This window comes from Trichinella spiralis (assembly GCF_000181795.1).
Source record: "Trichinella spiralis strain ISS 195 chromosome Unknown Scfld1557, whole genome shotgun sequence".
NCBI classification, from domain to species: Eukaryota; Metazoa; Nematoda; class Enoplea; order Trichinellida; family Trichinellidae; genus Trichinella; species Trichinella spiralis.
Genome location: NW_003528496.1, coordinates 1,349,741 through 1,364,292, shown reverse-complemented (window position 1 = coordinate 1,364,292; position 14,552 = coordinate 1,349,741). Strand labels below are relative to the sequence as shown.

At 36.4% G+C, this 14,552-nt stretch overlaps 3 protein-coding genes across 3 annotated transcripts; 2 read left to right on the top strand and 1 right to left on the bottom strand.

Moving 5' to 3' along the window:
- The first annotated feature begins 76 nt into the window (after nucleotides 1-76).
- Nucleotides 77-6,240, top strand: Tsp_04886 (hypothetical protein). The gene is made up of 17 exons (XM_003369423.1): nucleotides 77-148; nucleotides 544-624; nucleotides 867-944; nucleotides 994-1,286; nucleotides 1,344-1,533; nucleotides 1,610-1,699; nucleotides 1,748-1,879; nucleotides 1,943-1,978; nucleotides 2,040-2,168; nucleotides 2,233-2,446; nucleotides 2,523-2,653; nucleotides 2,707-2,802; nucleotides 2,870-3,016; nucleotides 3,066-5,796; nucleotides 5,929-6,068; nucleotides 6,108-6,185; nucleotides 6,232-6,240. The coding sequence occupies exons 1-17, from the start codon at nucleotides 77-79 to the stop codon at nucleotides 6,238-6,240; spliced, it is 4,647 nt and encodes a 1,548-aa protein (XP_003369471.1).
- Nucleotides 6,241-6,285: 45 nt separating this feature from the next.
- On the top strand, nucleotides 6,286-6,911 carry Tsp_04885 (golgin subfamily A member 4). Its single transcript, XM_003369422.1, has 5 exons — nucleotides 6,286-6,362; nucleotides 6,425-6,485; nucleotides 6,558-6,620; nucleotides 6,681-6,743; nucleotides 6,813-6,911. Exons 1-5 carry the CDS (start codon nucleotides 6,286-6,288, stop codon nucleotides 6,909-6,911), a joined length of 363 nt encoding a protein of 120 aa, XP_003369470.1.
- A 444-nt stretch (nucleotides 6,912-7,355) lies between these two features.
- Tsp_04884 (putative nuclear cap-binding protein subunit 1-B) lies at nucleotides 7,356-12,254 on the bottom strand. Its single transcript, XM_003369421.1, is given in 22 exon segments — nucleotides 7,356-7,398; nucleotides 7,964-8,046; nucleotides 8,104-8,217; nucleotides 8,397-8,513; nucleotides 8,576-8,672; nucleotides 8,748-8,851; nucleotides 8,932-9,007; nucleotides 9,089-9,191; nucleotides 9,205-9,360; nucleotides 9,420-9,661; nucleotides 9,728-9,967; nucleotides 9,991-10,127; nucleotides 10,234-10,410; nucleotides 10,476-10,548; nucleotides 10,605-10,726; nucleotides 10,788-10,895; nucleotides 10,947-11,018; nucleotides 11,309-11,407; nucleotides 11,509-11,547; nucleotides 11,610-11,692; nucleotides 11,752-11,807; nucleotides 12,199-12,254. 22 exon segments carry the CDS (start codon nucleotides 12,252-12,254, stop codon nucleotides 7,356-7,358), a joined length of 2,397 nt encoding a protein of 798 aa, XP_003369469.1.
- Between the last annotated feature and the right edge of the window lie 2,298 nt (nucleotides 12,255-14,552).

The window sequence follows — 14,552 nt, the reverse complement described above, 5'->3', positions numbered from 1 at the left end:
AGTAATGAAATCTGTGATGAAGTTGTTGAATTTATTGATGCACATGTTGATTAAATTAAATTCATTATAATTTGAAATGAATCAGTTGAACGATTTTAATCATGCATCTGATGTGAAAAATGGTAGTATTTCAAGACGTAACTTTAACGTTTGATTGACGTTGTTTAAAGAATTATCCTTCATGTAAATGAAACGTTGAAAGTGAATTTTTAATTTACAAAATGAGCAACTTGTGCACTGCTGCATAAGTGATTTAAAGTTTTTTCCTCTTTTTCTAGTACTTCAACTATAATTGCCCCATTTGTATATTAAAATTTGTCATACCGTAATCTGAAATTTTATGATTAAGTTTTAATCTAAGTTTATTTATAGTTTAAAATTTTAACTGACGACATTTGTGAATTGTAATTTCATTTTTTGTTTTTTTCTAACTTTGACACAATGAAGTATCTTTCAAAAATCAAAAAATACTTTAAGAAGAAATTGGTAAATTGAGCAATCCATGGAAAAGCTTTTGATCTTTCTTTACGTGTTTCAATTTAGGCTGTAAATCAAGTGAGCCAAAATTTGCCTGAAAAAATAGCCACGTTTTCGCAGAATGCATCCACAAGTGTTGCTTCTCAAGTAAGAAACCGAATTTTTGCACTTATATATTTATATACGCAACTTGCATTTCTTAAAACTTCTTGAAGAATATGTGTTTTTATTTTTGTTGTTTTGTTAAGTTTTTTTGTTATTATTTTGTACGTATTAACTGAAATTTTTGTTAAAAAGTTGCTACTCTCAAATGAAATTGATGATTATTTTTTAAATGTTTTAATCATAAAGTGATATTTGTTATAATAATGTTGCGATGTAATGTTCAGTACAGGCGATTCTCGACATACGACGGGATTTCGTTCCACCGACCCCATCGTAAGTCGAGAACTACCTGTATGTTGTATGTTTATTAAAAGAATGGAATTTTTGAAACATTTCCAATAATTATTGAAGGAGAATAAACCATCGTCAAACGATGAATCGAACTTGCAATGTGGAAAGATAATTTTGTCTTCTGACATGGATGCTGATTTGGTTGACGTGCCATTGGTAAGCAAATCAGTTATCATCCTTGTTGTGCATTGTGCCACATTGTGCAAAACTGTCACTTTTCTTTGTTACTGTAAATTGGTTGATTTGTTTTACAAGGGCGAAGAGACCAAGCATGCAGCAGTTGACCAATCGTTGAATATTCACCGGATACATCAGCGGCATGATTCCATTTCATCATTGAACAGCATAGACAGGTTTTGTTTTTTTTTTGAATTGTATTATAATAAATGAATAAATAATTTGTGTTTCAGTATATTTTTTCAAAGTTATCCCTCATCAACGACTCAGTATATGTTGACGTCGGATTTGGAAAGCATTGCTGATGAAGAAAGCATTGCCGATGCTCATGATTTTCCGGATCCAACTTCACGTGATCAATTATCATCACTGTTTAATCGTCTGAAAGGACGAGCGACAAATTATAAAGAGAAATACAAAAAAGTACATTATCTATCTGTTCATATATGTATGTATGTATGTATGTATGTATGTACAAATGTGTTTTGTTTGATAATAGGTAGCCGGTGTTTATCGAGATGTGTTTAACGAGAATGAAAAATTGAAGGTACGCGATGCAGCTTTCCAAATATGTTGTGTTGAAATTACAGTGAATTTTAATATTTGATTTGATCTGTTTTTTTCTTTTGTTTTGTAGATTAATTTGACTGCCACGCAAGATCGTGCCATAGAGAAGATAAATCAACTGAGAAAAAAGCATGTTGATGAAGTGGGAAAATTGCAAAATGTGGTGAATACTTTGGAAATGAGAGTTTGTGAATTGGAAAAAGTATGTATTTTTATTTATTTATTTATTTTGTGTTGTAATTTTTTCTAAAGATAACATTTACAGATCAGGGATGAAGAAGTTGCAAAGCACAAGAACAAGGTTGGTTCGAGTTGAAGGTGCTGTGAGGTGATTAATTTTTTTTTGAATTATTGATTTTCAGGTGAAAATTCTCGAAGATTTGCTTGAACGATGTAAAGAAAGCATCACTGGTCACAAGAGTAGTATCGAGTCGTTGACTTTGGAAAATCAAAGTCTGCGCGATGAAATTGAAAACTTTTCCCATAAACAAGTACTTTATTATATATAATTAATAGAATTGTTGAAATTAGTTGAAAAAAGAAATTGATTTCAAGGATGAACCTGATGAGATGGGCAATTTGGTAATGGAACGAGTGAATTTGGATTGGCAACGAAAGTTGAAAGCAGTCGAAGAAGACTGGCAAAGGAAGCTTGCAGACATGGAAGAGAAAAGCAACATGACTGTTGCGATGATGAAGCAAGAAATGCACGAGGCAATTCAAGCGAAAGATGCTGAAATTGAACAACTTCGAATACACTACAAGCAAAGTAATTGCTATTGGTTGTTTGTTTAAAATTATTTATTTATTTATTTATTGAAAATACATTTATATATACATTTCAGTGAAGGCAGATTTGCAAGCGAAAGATTGCGAACTGCAAAAAGCTTTGAAGTGTGAACAAAGGCTTGAAAAAGATGAAGATTTGATTGGTCAATTTGCTGCTGCGAAACAAATTGCCATCAGAGCTGTTTTGGTCATTTGAAATTGTTTTTTACCACATTTTATTTATTGTATTTATTGTTGCAGGACGAGGAGCAGAAGAAGAGGAATTTGCTTGTTGATGAATATGAACAAAAAATGGAAAAAATGAAATTTGAATTGGAAAAACAATTCACTTCAAAAGTATTCATATCCGTGTATATGTTTATTTGTATATTCGTTTTTTTTGCTATTTTTTCTCTTTTACCAGGAGGAACAGTTGAATATTTGTTGGTCAGAAAGTCAAGAGCAAATGCGTTTGGCTGTGGAAGAACGTGAAAAAATGCAAAAAATTGCACACGATGAAGAAACGAGTCGATTGAAAGTGGAATTGGAAGCTTTGAGAATTGTGAGTATAGTATTATGGTTTGCTTTGTTGTTGATTATTAAATTTGGTTTTCTTTTAGACTATTTCGGAGTTGAAAAGTCGCTTGGAAATTAAAGAGACTGAATTGACCAGCTTGGAAGTTGAGAAAAAGCAATTGCTCGAACTGAATGCAGATGTAGAAAAGCGTTATGCTTCTGATTTGGCCGAAGCTGTCAGAGAAAGCCGCCTCGGTTTGGAAAAGGAACATGAGAAAATTATGGACGAGATGAGAGAAAGTTGTGATTGTAAGCTGGCCGAATTGCAGGGCGTGGTCGACCAGTTGAGTTCGAACATTTTCAACTTGAACGAGGAGAATTTGCTCAGCAGACGTCAAATTGACCAACAACGTTCACAGATTGGGAAACTTGAAGAGGAGAATGTGAAATTGGAAAAAATGATCCACTTGGACAAGGAAAACTATGAACAGACGAACGAGCGTTGTTTGTTGGAAATTCAAAATCAGAACCATACTATTGGTGAATTGAAAGCCAAGTGCGAGATGTTGGAAAATACCCAAAGTGCCGTTGAGAGGGAAAAGCAGCGCTTGGAAGAGTTGTTGTTGAAAGCACGAGATGATGATGATTCGACGACGTCAGAGATTGCTTCGTTGCAAGCGGACGTATCGAGCTTGAAGCACCAGCTCGGGGTGTGTCAGACGAAATTGGACGCCAGTACGGATTTGTTGCAGGTGAAAGAGGTAGAATTGTCCGAATATGCCGACCGTATGCAGCAGTTGACCGAGTCGTTGAGTAAAAAATTGCACGAACGTGATGCGGAATTGGAAAAGCTCCGAGCTGAACTGCGCTTGTCGACAGAATTGGTCGAAAGTGACCAATTGCACGCCGACGACGACAATGCGGATGCTGTGGTGCAGAAAGATCTGGGCGATAAGGTTGAAAAATTGAAACTTTGGCTGGAAAGAGTTTCGAAAAGCGAGAGTGAATTTTGCGACTTGTTCAATTCGGCTCTGAATGGTCAGAGGAGGATTTTGCAGTGGCTGTTGGAACGTTGCGAAGTGCCGGCGAGTCGTTTCGCTCAGGTGGAATATCTGGAGACGAGCCTGAAAGCGGCCGTTTGCCGGTGCTCCAACACGGCCAACCGTCTGAGTGGTCTTTGCCAACGGGATGCGTTCATTGCCAACGACTTTGACGACATTGACAACTTCGCCGGCGTTAAGCAAGAAGCTGAAGTTTATTTCAACGAAACCGCCACCCTCTGCTTGCTCTGCGTCCAGTCGTCGTTTCAACAGTATGCCGTGGAAGTGCACCGACTCCAAGACGAAACCGACACTCTGAAACGCCACTGCGAAACTTTGACCACGAACAAGATATCCCTGGAAGATGAGGTTGCACAATTGTCCGAGGATGTCGACAACAGTCCCGGCAGCCGTGGTGCAATATTGGATTGGATTGCCAATTTGGTGACAATTTTGCACCAACACTGCACTGAGACGTTCAATTTGAAAATCGACCGCTACGCCGAACCACCGTTGGACAAGTCAGTGGAGGAACTGTTGAACAGGGCGGAAATGGACCGTCAAAAGTTTGTGAATACTCTGCAACTGTTGGAAAGTGGACTTGCCACTGACGACGGTTGTGAATTTTCGCCCAAATCTGTCCAGTCGTTTCGAGACGGTTGTGAGGAATTTTTTCGCTCACTTCAGCGGAGCATTTTGGATTTTGTGGCAAACTGGAACCAAACTGTGCTCGAAAAGAGCCGGCTCAGCGACCAGCTCAACCAAGAGGCTAACAACTGTGAGGCGATGGTCAACGAGTTGGAGTTGTTGAAAACCGAAAGAGACCGTTTGGCGATAGAGTTGGACAAGCTTTGTCATCAACGACAGAAGCTGAACGATCCAATTTGGCGTTGGTTGTCAACGCTGCGGCAAGATTTGCAAGCGAATGAACCGCTGATCAGCCGCATCGACGTTGACCATGATGTTGATGATGGTCATCATGAACAGAAGCGGACCAATTTGTACAGTTTGTTGTTCCGTTGCGTCGACGAGATTTCGGCAAGCTTGGATTCAGATTGTGACCATTCGAATGAAGAAGTAGTGAAAGACTGCAGCCGGCTGGAAAACCACACCCCACCCTCGTCGTCGTCTGTGCTCATCTCGTTGTGTTCAATGCACAAAGCGTTGATTGGTTGTTGTGTGGAGCAGATGCGTCGTGCTGAAAGTGCTCGAGCTGATTTGCGTGAAAAATTGTTCGCTTTGACAAAATCTGCAACTGCAACTACGGCACTGGAAAAGCGGTTGGTCGAAAGTCGCCAAATGGTGCAAAAGTTCCAAAGGGAACTGGTCACCACGGATCGGATGTACCAACAGATGTTGGAAGATTTCGATTCGAAATTGCACTCCAACCAGCAGCGACTGTTCCAACTGCTTGCCAATGGTGGTGCACTTTTGGACAGTGTTGGCAAATGGAATTTGTTGACAACAAGCACCAGCAGCGGCAGTTACGTGACCGCGTCGGCTGGGGAAGCATTGTCGTCCCAGTCGAACGTCAGTTTGATGGACATGAGCCATGTGAATTGTCAAATGGAAGATAATTTTACGCAGACTGATTTCCACGACACGATCGCAGATTTGCATATGAAAATTGCCGACTTGGAGACGACGTTGGCAGAAAATAACAACGAGATGGATCAACTTCGTGCTCAAGTATCCGATTGGAATAGTTGGAACGACGACATTGGCGTGGACGTTGAACACGACGACACCAATCACCACTACCACAGTGGAGCTTTGCAGTCGACCACTATTGCAGGTAAATGGAAAAGAAAAAAAAGAGTTTATTAGCTGATGTTTTCTTTTTTTTATGTAATTTTTTTATAAATGATAATTGAAATTGAATTTGTTGTAATTTATTTTGGGAAAAATGTACAAAAACACTTTGTAGATATTGATGAATTGCCATCGGAATTGGAATTGAGAGTTGCTGATTTGCAGAGTGAATTGGAAAAGAAATCACAAGAATTGAATCAGTTGAAAAACAGTTATTTTTCCTTGCAGCAGGTGCTGAAAAGCAAGGATTTGGATGTTTTTTTTTATAAAACTACATTTATGTTTTGCTTGAAGGAAAAGCAACAGCAGACAGTTAACCGTGAACCGTTTCAATCAATTTCACTTGATGACGATCATTCTTCTTCAGAAGTGGTCAAAGAAAATAATAATAATAATAATAATATTGTAAAATTTGAAGTTATTATGAAAAGTTTCACACGTTGTTGATTTCTTTTTGTTGTCACAGGGAAAAATGCCTTCATCTACTGATGTGCCAAGTGTTTGCAACAGTATGCAGCAGTTTGCTGTTGCTGATCACACCAACAGCATGTAATGCTATTTATTTGACGTGCATTATATATATATATTTATTTATTTATTTATCTATTTAGGATTTTGATGAAAGAGTCAACTGCAAAGTCGTTTTACTCTGTTGGAAATGAATTTCAATTGGTAATATATTATTTACTTGTTGTGGATTTATATTGATTTATAAATTAATTTCATTTCTTGTTTTTCATTCAGCAACGGAATCGATTCGACAGTGCCGACTCTCATCCATTGTTTGCCGAGCCTACAGAAGCCGAAGTTTGAATTTCCGTTTTGTCATTTTGATCTTTTCCATAATGTTTTTTCTTTTTTTTTCAGTATTTGAAAAATATTCTATTCCGGTATATGGTTCAGCGTGAATCTTTAGGAAAAGAATGTGTGGTATGAAAAATTGTCAATTAATTTCACGTGTAAATTCATTAGTAGGTGTTTTTTTCTTTTTTCGAACAGACTCTTGCTAAAGCTATTGCGGCTGTGGTGAAGTTCAGTCCCATGCAAACGAAAGAAATTCTCACGAAAGAAGAATCCAGGAACAACAGTTCGTGGTAAAAAAATTGGTAGGATATTTTAAAATAATAACAATAATATTTTTCTTCCCTCATTTGTGAAATATGCTTATAATTTCAATGCACGAAAGAAGAACAAGGATGTAAAATCAGTTTAGATGTAGATAATAAATTAAAATGATCGACATTTTCCATGACCAACCACGCTGAAATCATTTTTTTCACAGGGTACAACTGCAACAACAGCGGTGCAACTAACTAACGAGAACCAATTGTGCGTACTATATATATATATATATATATATTGAAATTTCATTTGTTCCATTGTGTCACTCTCTCTCTCTCTGTTAGTAGCGAACGCTTCACAAAATTGCTCCTCACAAAGCCTATTGTTCAAACATGTACATATTAAAATTCAACACTCTGAAAATGCCAATTTCTGATTTAACATTCAACGACAACAACGATTGTTACTGTTATTTTATTATTAATGTTGAAAATCAATCATATGTATAGCATCAGCAGGGATTCTATTAAAATAAATATTTTTTTGAAAAAACAATAATTGAAGCCTGTCATGGTTGTGGTTGTTGGTTTTACTTCTTCTTCTTCTTCTGATTTTTAGCTCATCTTTTGCTCATTCATATCCGTCATTTGATGCAGACAGCAATATAATCTGTATGATTTTTTTCTTTCTTTTATTTACGAAAGTAAAAACAAAAAATTAAACAACAAAAAATTCAAAACGAAGAAAAAACATAAAAATGTGCATAATCAATCGATGGCTTTTCACACGTGTGCAGTAATAATGGTATAGAAAACATTACATAGTGAATAACATATATGTATATACTATACTGACCCTTTCTTTCTATAACGTGAACAATCTAATAACGAAAGGGAAATGAATATAATTTTCCATTCAAATATCCATAAAAGACCATTCATCGTTATTCGTTGATGATAAATAATATTGTTGAAGTTAAAAAAATTCTGATTGATAAATTTTTTTCACAAGAAATTCATAAATATCGCAAAAAGTGGAACTTGAATAGCATGCAGAATCATTTTAACATCGTCAAATAATTGAAAAACGGCTCTGTAATGACCGCATCAATGTCTGAAGTAAACAAGTACGAACTTAATTCATCTGCATAATTGATGATGCTCTTGTGTTCCTAAAATAAAGTAAATAATAAATAGTCCAAGAAAAAAATTTGTTTTTTGTTAAATACTATATTGAATATTTGAATCATCCGTCCTTGTATAGCTTTAAACCAACCGGTGTGAGAATCTCTGTCTTCTGCATCCGATTGCAGCAAATGCTCAGACAACAAAATGATCACCTTCTGGAAAAAGAAGAGAATCATTAAAATCAATACATATTTAAAATATTCGTACAGTTTAATGTATTTTTAAGACTTTATACAAAACTCATAATAAATACATTATTGTGGGACTTGCAATTGTTGAATTTATTGTTCACAATTTCATGAATGAACAGAGGTGGAAGAAAATAAATGCATACTTGCAAAAGAGTGAAGATAACTGCTTTTTGTAATTCTTGGGCAGCGGAAAGTTTGAGCTGTATCGCGCTAACCTCAGAGCTCCTCTCACCATCCGACGAAGCTGAACTCATGGTACCCTGAAATGATAAAATTAATGAATAAAGCGATAATTATTTTCTAAAAGAAATACAACAGTTACTTCTTCAGCTTGTTTCTTGTCCAATTCTTCTTGTATTTGCTTTATACTTCTTGATAATCTCGTCGTCATTGAATACACAATCTGCCAAACGTAGTGCCTAATGTAGAAATAACAAAATTCACACTCCACGCTTTTCTGAACACTGTATATAAATAGACATATCAAAGTAAACCTCATCAAATTGCCTCTCATCTTTTCCGAAAAAATCCACTCAATTACAGCCAATGATTGAATTATCTGCATCTTCAACATTTTGTCCACGACAATCATGATTCGCTAAACGATAAAAATAAAAATATTAAAATCAATCAAAATTGGAGAAAAATGCTCCGCACTTGTTCATTTGCAAACCAAACTTCGTGCAGAGTTTGAAGTAAATGAATCTGCGCTTCTTTGCTGTCGGCTGCGAATTCTTTAAACACGGACATGTACCTTGATTAAAGAAAGAAAAGAAATAAATATGCAAAATCGAGAAAAATACATTATACAGTAGAAAACAAAAATGAAACCAACTTGATCAAAATGGCAACGGTGTGACTGATAGATCTGCTACCGGAAACTAGAACTGCTGTAGTGAGAACTTCAATTTTCAACGGATTAAACGGCATGTCCATATCTGAATGATGCACTGTTCGAAAGCGGATTGTTCAATTGATGATCAAGTTCAACATTACCGTCATCTGGATATGGGCAATCCATCAGAATGGCGTGCACGTCTTCAGGAGTACATTTCTCTTTCAACGCTTGGGTCAGGTGTTGCGCAATTGATGCACCAGGCAGTCGATCTAAACAGACAATAATTAGCAATTAATAATGAAAATGTTCCATCGTTCCCATTCATCACCTGCACCACTGCCTGAGAATTTATTTTTAGGAAGTGGAACTTCGGGTATAAGTTTGTGAAGTGCCGTCGGCAGTACTTCGACCAATCGTTCGTGATAAGAAAGTTGCAAACAATCGCACAACAGTTCAGTAAAAAACATTCGCTGAGGAGCAAGTGGATTCAATTCGCCACAGTTAATCCAATTTTCCCAAGACCACAAAAATTTGAAATGGCACAAATGAAAAGACAGCCAATCAACAAATCTAAACCAAAAAAAAAACAAATTAATTAATAATTAATACTGTCAACTATTTGCTGCGTCGGTTCACCTGTCGAAACAAGTCATATTCATCGTGTCCAAATTATCGCATATCATTTGCGTCGCTTGAGCAACAACTTGCGGTATTGTATTCGGCCAAGAATGGCACAATTCAATTAATAATGAACTGTAGAAAATTTGAGCGCATCTCGGTTTTGGAAGTTGAAAAATTTTGCCAAACAACACTTCCACTATCAAAAAATCCAGCGAAACTTCTTCACGTTTGCGGAATGATACCAAAAGATGGGCACTGAAAAGGAAGAAAATTAAAACAAAGAAAAACTCCCCCCCTCCCCTCCCCCTCTTTCAAACCATTCTTTCTTCTGCTGATAATTTTTTTCAATAATCCACACCAGATCTTGTTCAAGTAAAAATCGTTCAATAGATTCGCAATCTGGCAAATTCATATTCTTAAAAAAATTATACATACATACTTATGAATTTGTATTCTTCAAATTTTCACAACAAATTTACCTTAGCAAGCAAGTTTTCTTTTCCATAAATTCTAAATACAACCTTAGGTGATGGATATTTTGATGGATTCTTGAATACACAAGGAGTAAACGGTGGTAATTTATGTGGCGTAGCTGTTCTCAAAATTGTGACAAAATCGTCCTGATAACGAGCAAAATAAGATATTTTCCAACCGTCCTTTTTCAAGCCAAGTATCTGCGACCACAGACTCTCCAAGTACTAAAGAAAAAGACATTCCAAACAAAAATAGCATAACAATAATAATCTTTTCTTATGAACATTACTTCTTTCTGCGGTGGCATTTCATCAGAATTCCAAACGCTAATTATGGAAACATAATCCAAACTTGGTCGAGATCTGAAACAAAAACAAATAATAGTTTCTTCTATAAATCAACACTTTCAATATTTTACTTCATATAACGATCTATTTTGCCAAGAAAGTCTTCAAATTCAACTTTAATTTCTTCAACAAAAGCGCCTGCTACCCAAGGAATAGCCAACAAAATCAAGTATACATAATAATCACGTCCAACCTGTAAAAAAACTTACAGTTTAATACAAAATATCAACAACAATCTTAATCAACAATCATACTTGCGATATATTCTCGTCTTGACTAGCATGAAAAAAACTTTCCAAAAATGAAAAACACGAATCTGCTGAAACACAGCGACTATTCACAAGATCGCATATCAAAATTACCTACAAATTTTCTGTAATAGACAAAATAACACAATTTATAATCAGTATTACCAAAATTTCCACATCTATCCAATTTAAATATTTTACATAATCGCACAGTACTTTAATAAGATGCTCCACAAACTAAAAATAAAAAATCATATATTTAATCAAAAAACATCCATTAATTAACAGCAGAATTAGCTAAATTAATTAATGACTCCACTTTTCAACTGCCTGTATTCTAATGACATGCAGAAACACTCAACATAAACAATTTTTCAAAAATTATCATATCTATTTATGTCCAATTCCGTCACATTACCATAACCCAAATATGGTCATAAAAAACAACAAAATCAAAAAAAAACTAAAGCTGAATTATTGTCTGTCTTTCTATTTAAAAACAACAAACTAAAATAAACACTTCATACTTCTGCTCCAAAAGCTGGAATGCTAGAGTTTAATACACCAACCAATGTTGAATATACCGTAAGGTGATATGGAGCACGGATAACGCTTAAAAACAAACTCTTCAATATTGGTAAATATTTAAAATAATCTATTACCATTTTCGAATAATTCGACGAATTCTAGCTTTATTCGCTGCATAATCTTTTGTAATTCTCTCAACCGCAGCCTCTATATCTTTCTTAAAAGTAGGCAAGGAACTCTAAAAAAAATTAAATTAATATCAACAACAAAATTCATAACTAAAAATCACTAATAAATTACCGATAATGCCAAGTCATTTACAACCTCTTCCAGTGGTTTTTCGTAATTACTCCGCGAATGCTTGCTTCTGCGTTGATCATCATCTTACAAATAATTAAGAGTTCACATTCAAAGTGATCAAAATAAATGCAGAAAAACTCACCTGAACCTGAACTGTTATTGAAATAACGTTTGCCTCTAGAACCCATATCTTGGCGACTAAAAAACAAACATGGCACATTTTTAAACATAAAAAGCAAGTGATACTTTGCAATAAACAGAAAACCATAAACAAATACAATTATTGAAAAAGTATTTCAAAGGTAAAACCTAAAAGACAAAAATTACCAATAAATATATAATATTAAAACTTAAAGCATTTTTTTAAATACAAACACTCACAGAACGCTGTCCACATTTATTATGTAAATAGTTGTCCAATTACAGTATCTTAAAGCTATAGTAATGATTAACAAGTGTTTACCTTTTTAATTTTAAAAATATTAATTGAAATCAAATAATTAAAGTTATTAAAATGATTACACATAATAAAATTTATTGAATAATTTCAATAAAATATTTAAAAATTGTAATATTTTACATGACCTACATTGAATTATCACCAGTTGATGTGCAAGGTCTATAATATTGAATATCTTGAGACATTATTGTTCAAATTGTGTTAGGCTAATTTGATTACTTTCATATCCCTGGTTATATATGCATTTAAAAAATTTTTATTTATTTATTATTTTCTAAAATAATTTTCAACTTTAAATAACTAAAAATAAAATAACAAAATAGTTACACTGGTAGTACTTGTTCATATGCTAAAGTATTAAAAAATTATCATAATATTTTTATCATAAATAATAGGGTAAATTTTAAAAATCGGTATATGAAGTATCATAAAATATTTTTAATTTTATATTGTGCATAATGCTAATTATTTTAATTGCCTTCTGTAAAGCATTGTTGCTAGTAATTCTCACAAGATGAACCTGGCAAACCTTTTGATCACTATCTGAATTGGGAATTATGGTAGGCTACTATGTCGTCACTATGATGGTCACGTCTCTTTGTCGATTGAGACGGTAGTAGACTCCATTTGCATTTGTATTTTTTTCTTTTGTGTTCCGACATTGTTAGCATCATTTGTGCTTCGAATAGCACATGATATCCAGCTTGGGGATTCGTTTGTCGAGCGGATGTTTTCCGTGTGTCGATTGTGTTGTTCGCTGTCACCAGCTCTGTTGTTAGAAGTCACCGGTGGAGTTGTGTTGTTGTTGGTGCATCATAGAGATCCAGTTTGAAACTGCCGCTGTTGTTGGGGAAATACAGTTCACTGTCCACGAGAATCAGAATGTGGTCTGCTCACAGTGCAGCGCTTGTCCGCAACATTTTGGTTCATTGAGTCGCGTTCGAACTAGCGAATTATCGATGAGAAGCACCTGCCAACCGAGGAGAACACAACCATGGAAATTACGAATAAGATTGGTCCTCGAAGGACGAGTTAGTGGCAGAAACATCAGAGCGCGACCGCCTCGGGGGACCTGGTACTTGCCGCACCACACGGTCTATCGGCCGGGTGGCAGATGGATCCAAATGTCAGGTCGTGTTCGATAGGTCTGCGAAATACAGCAAAGTATTGCTGATCAACCAGTTGGATGCTGAGCGAACCTCTAGACCGACTTGATGTGAATCCTGCTGCGATTTAGCAAGCATTACAGAATCGCGGCCAGCAGCCGGACGTCGAGGAGATGTATCCGCAGGTGACGTTGCATCCTTAGGGTCGGAACGACTGCAGGTTCCTTTGGAAAGGCCTGAAACGTGACCACGACCAGCAAATGTGCAGACACACCCATCTTTTTTTGCCTAGCCTGTTCACCGTTGGGGATGGCAACCGTATTATGAAGAATGTAATGGACTCGATCCGTTACAGCAGTTTCGAGAAGCTTCTACGAGTCAGTACATCTTCCACAACACAAGATCACCAGTGGAGCTGCGAAGAACAGTCGGCGGACGAACTGCAGATGAGATATAGGAAGCGGAGAGAAAATGCGCACCTGATATGTTGAAATTGCAGCATACGTCAAAGGAGTTGTCCAGATAAAGAGAATTGCTCGTGCTGAAACAGTTCTTGAACGAGGACAGAATCCTTTGGTTTTTTGAATAGCGATAAAGATGAGTCACTCCATGCTGCTCCTCAATTTCGATGAAGTGATGAAGGACGTGGTCCAGAAATGTATAAAGTACTCACCAAAAACAGGCGTTCAGTTCACAGGCCGAAATTCCATGCTGGTGTCTTGATAACGAGAAACCGAAGTTCGGTGTATTGATAAAACATATAAAACTATTAGGAGAAAGAAGATGTATTTCAGTTAATTAAGATAGGTCAATCTGCCGCCAGAAAAGGCAACGTTGTTCTGTTACCGTTCATGTCCGTCGGTTACGTCGGATTTTTGGTTGACCAGGAGTGGAGGTGCGCTCTATGAATTTGGAAAGCCTTTTTGTGCATAATGGTCAGGGTCGTATACCTGGAGCCGTTTCCGGAAATGAGAGTGCGCAGTTTCCGGCAGACTCTTGATGAAGGTAGCCTAAGCTTATCCAGTCTAGTAGCTCTCGGACGTTTCGCCAGTCCAGGAAGTTCTTGAGACTACTCTTGTGCAGCAAGAATTGGAAGGTTGTGCTACACGCCTTTGCAAACAAGTGGATCGAACGGAAATCCATGACTAAGAGGGCTCTTTGGTGCGGCGGAGATTGGTGCTGGCACTTACCAGAACGGATAAACGATTGACGTTATGATCGTGAGCGACAGTTCGGACATCGACCTGATCCTTGCTTGACCATGACCGCGACAGCAGGTCGGTCTACTGCACATGCTCTGCAGACAATGAAACTTGCGAAGCACCCATAAATTCGGCGGAAGCACGACTGTTTGTAAACCCTTTCCTACCGAGGAAA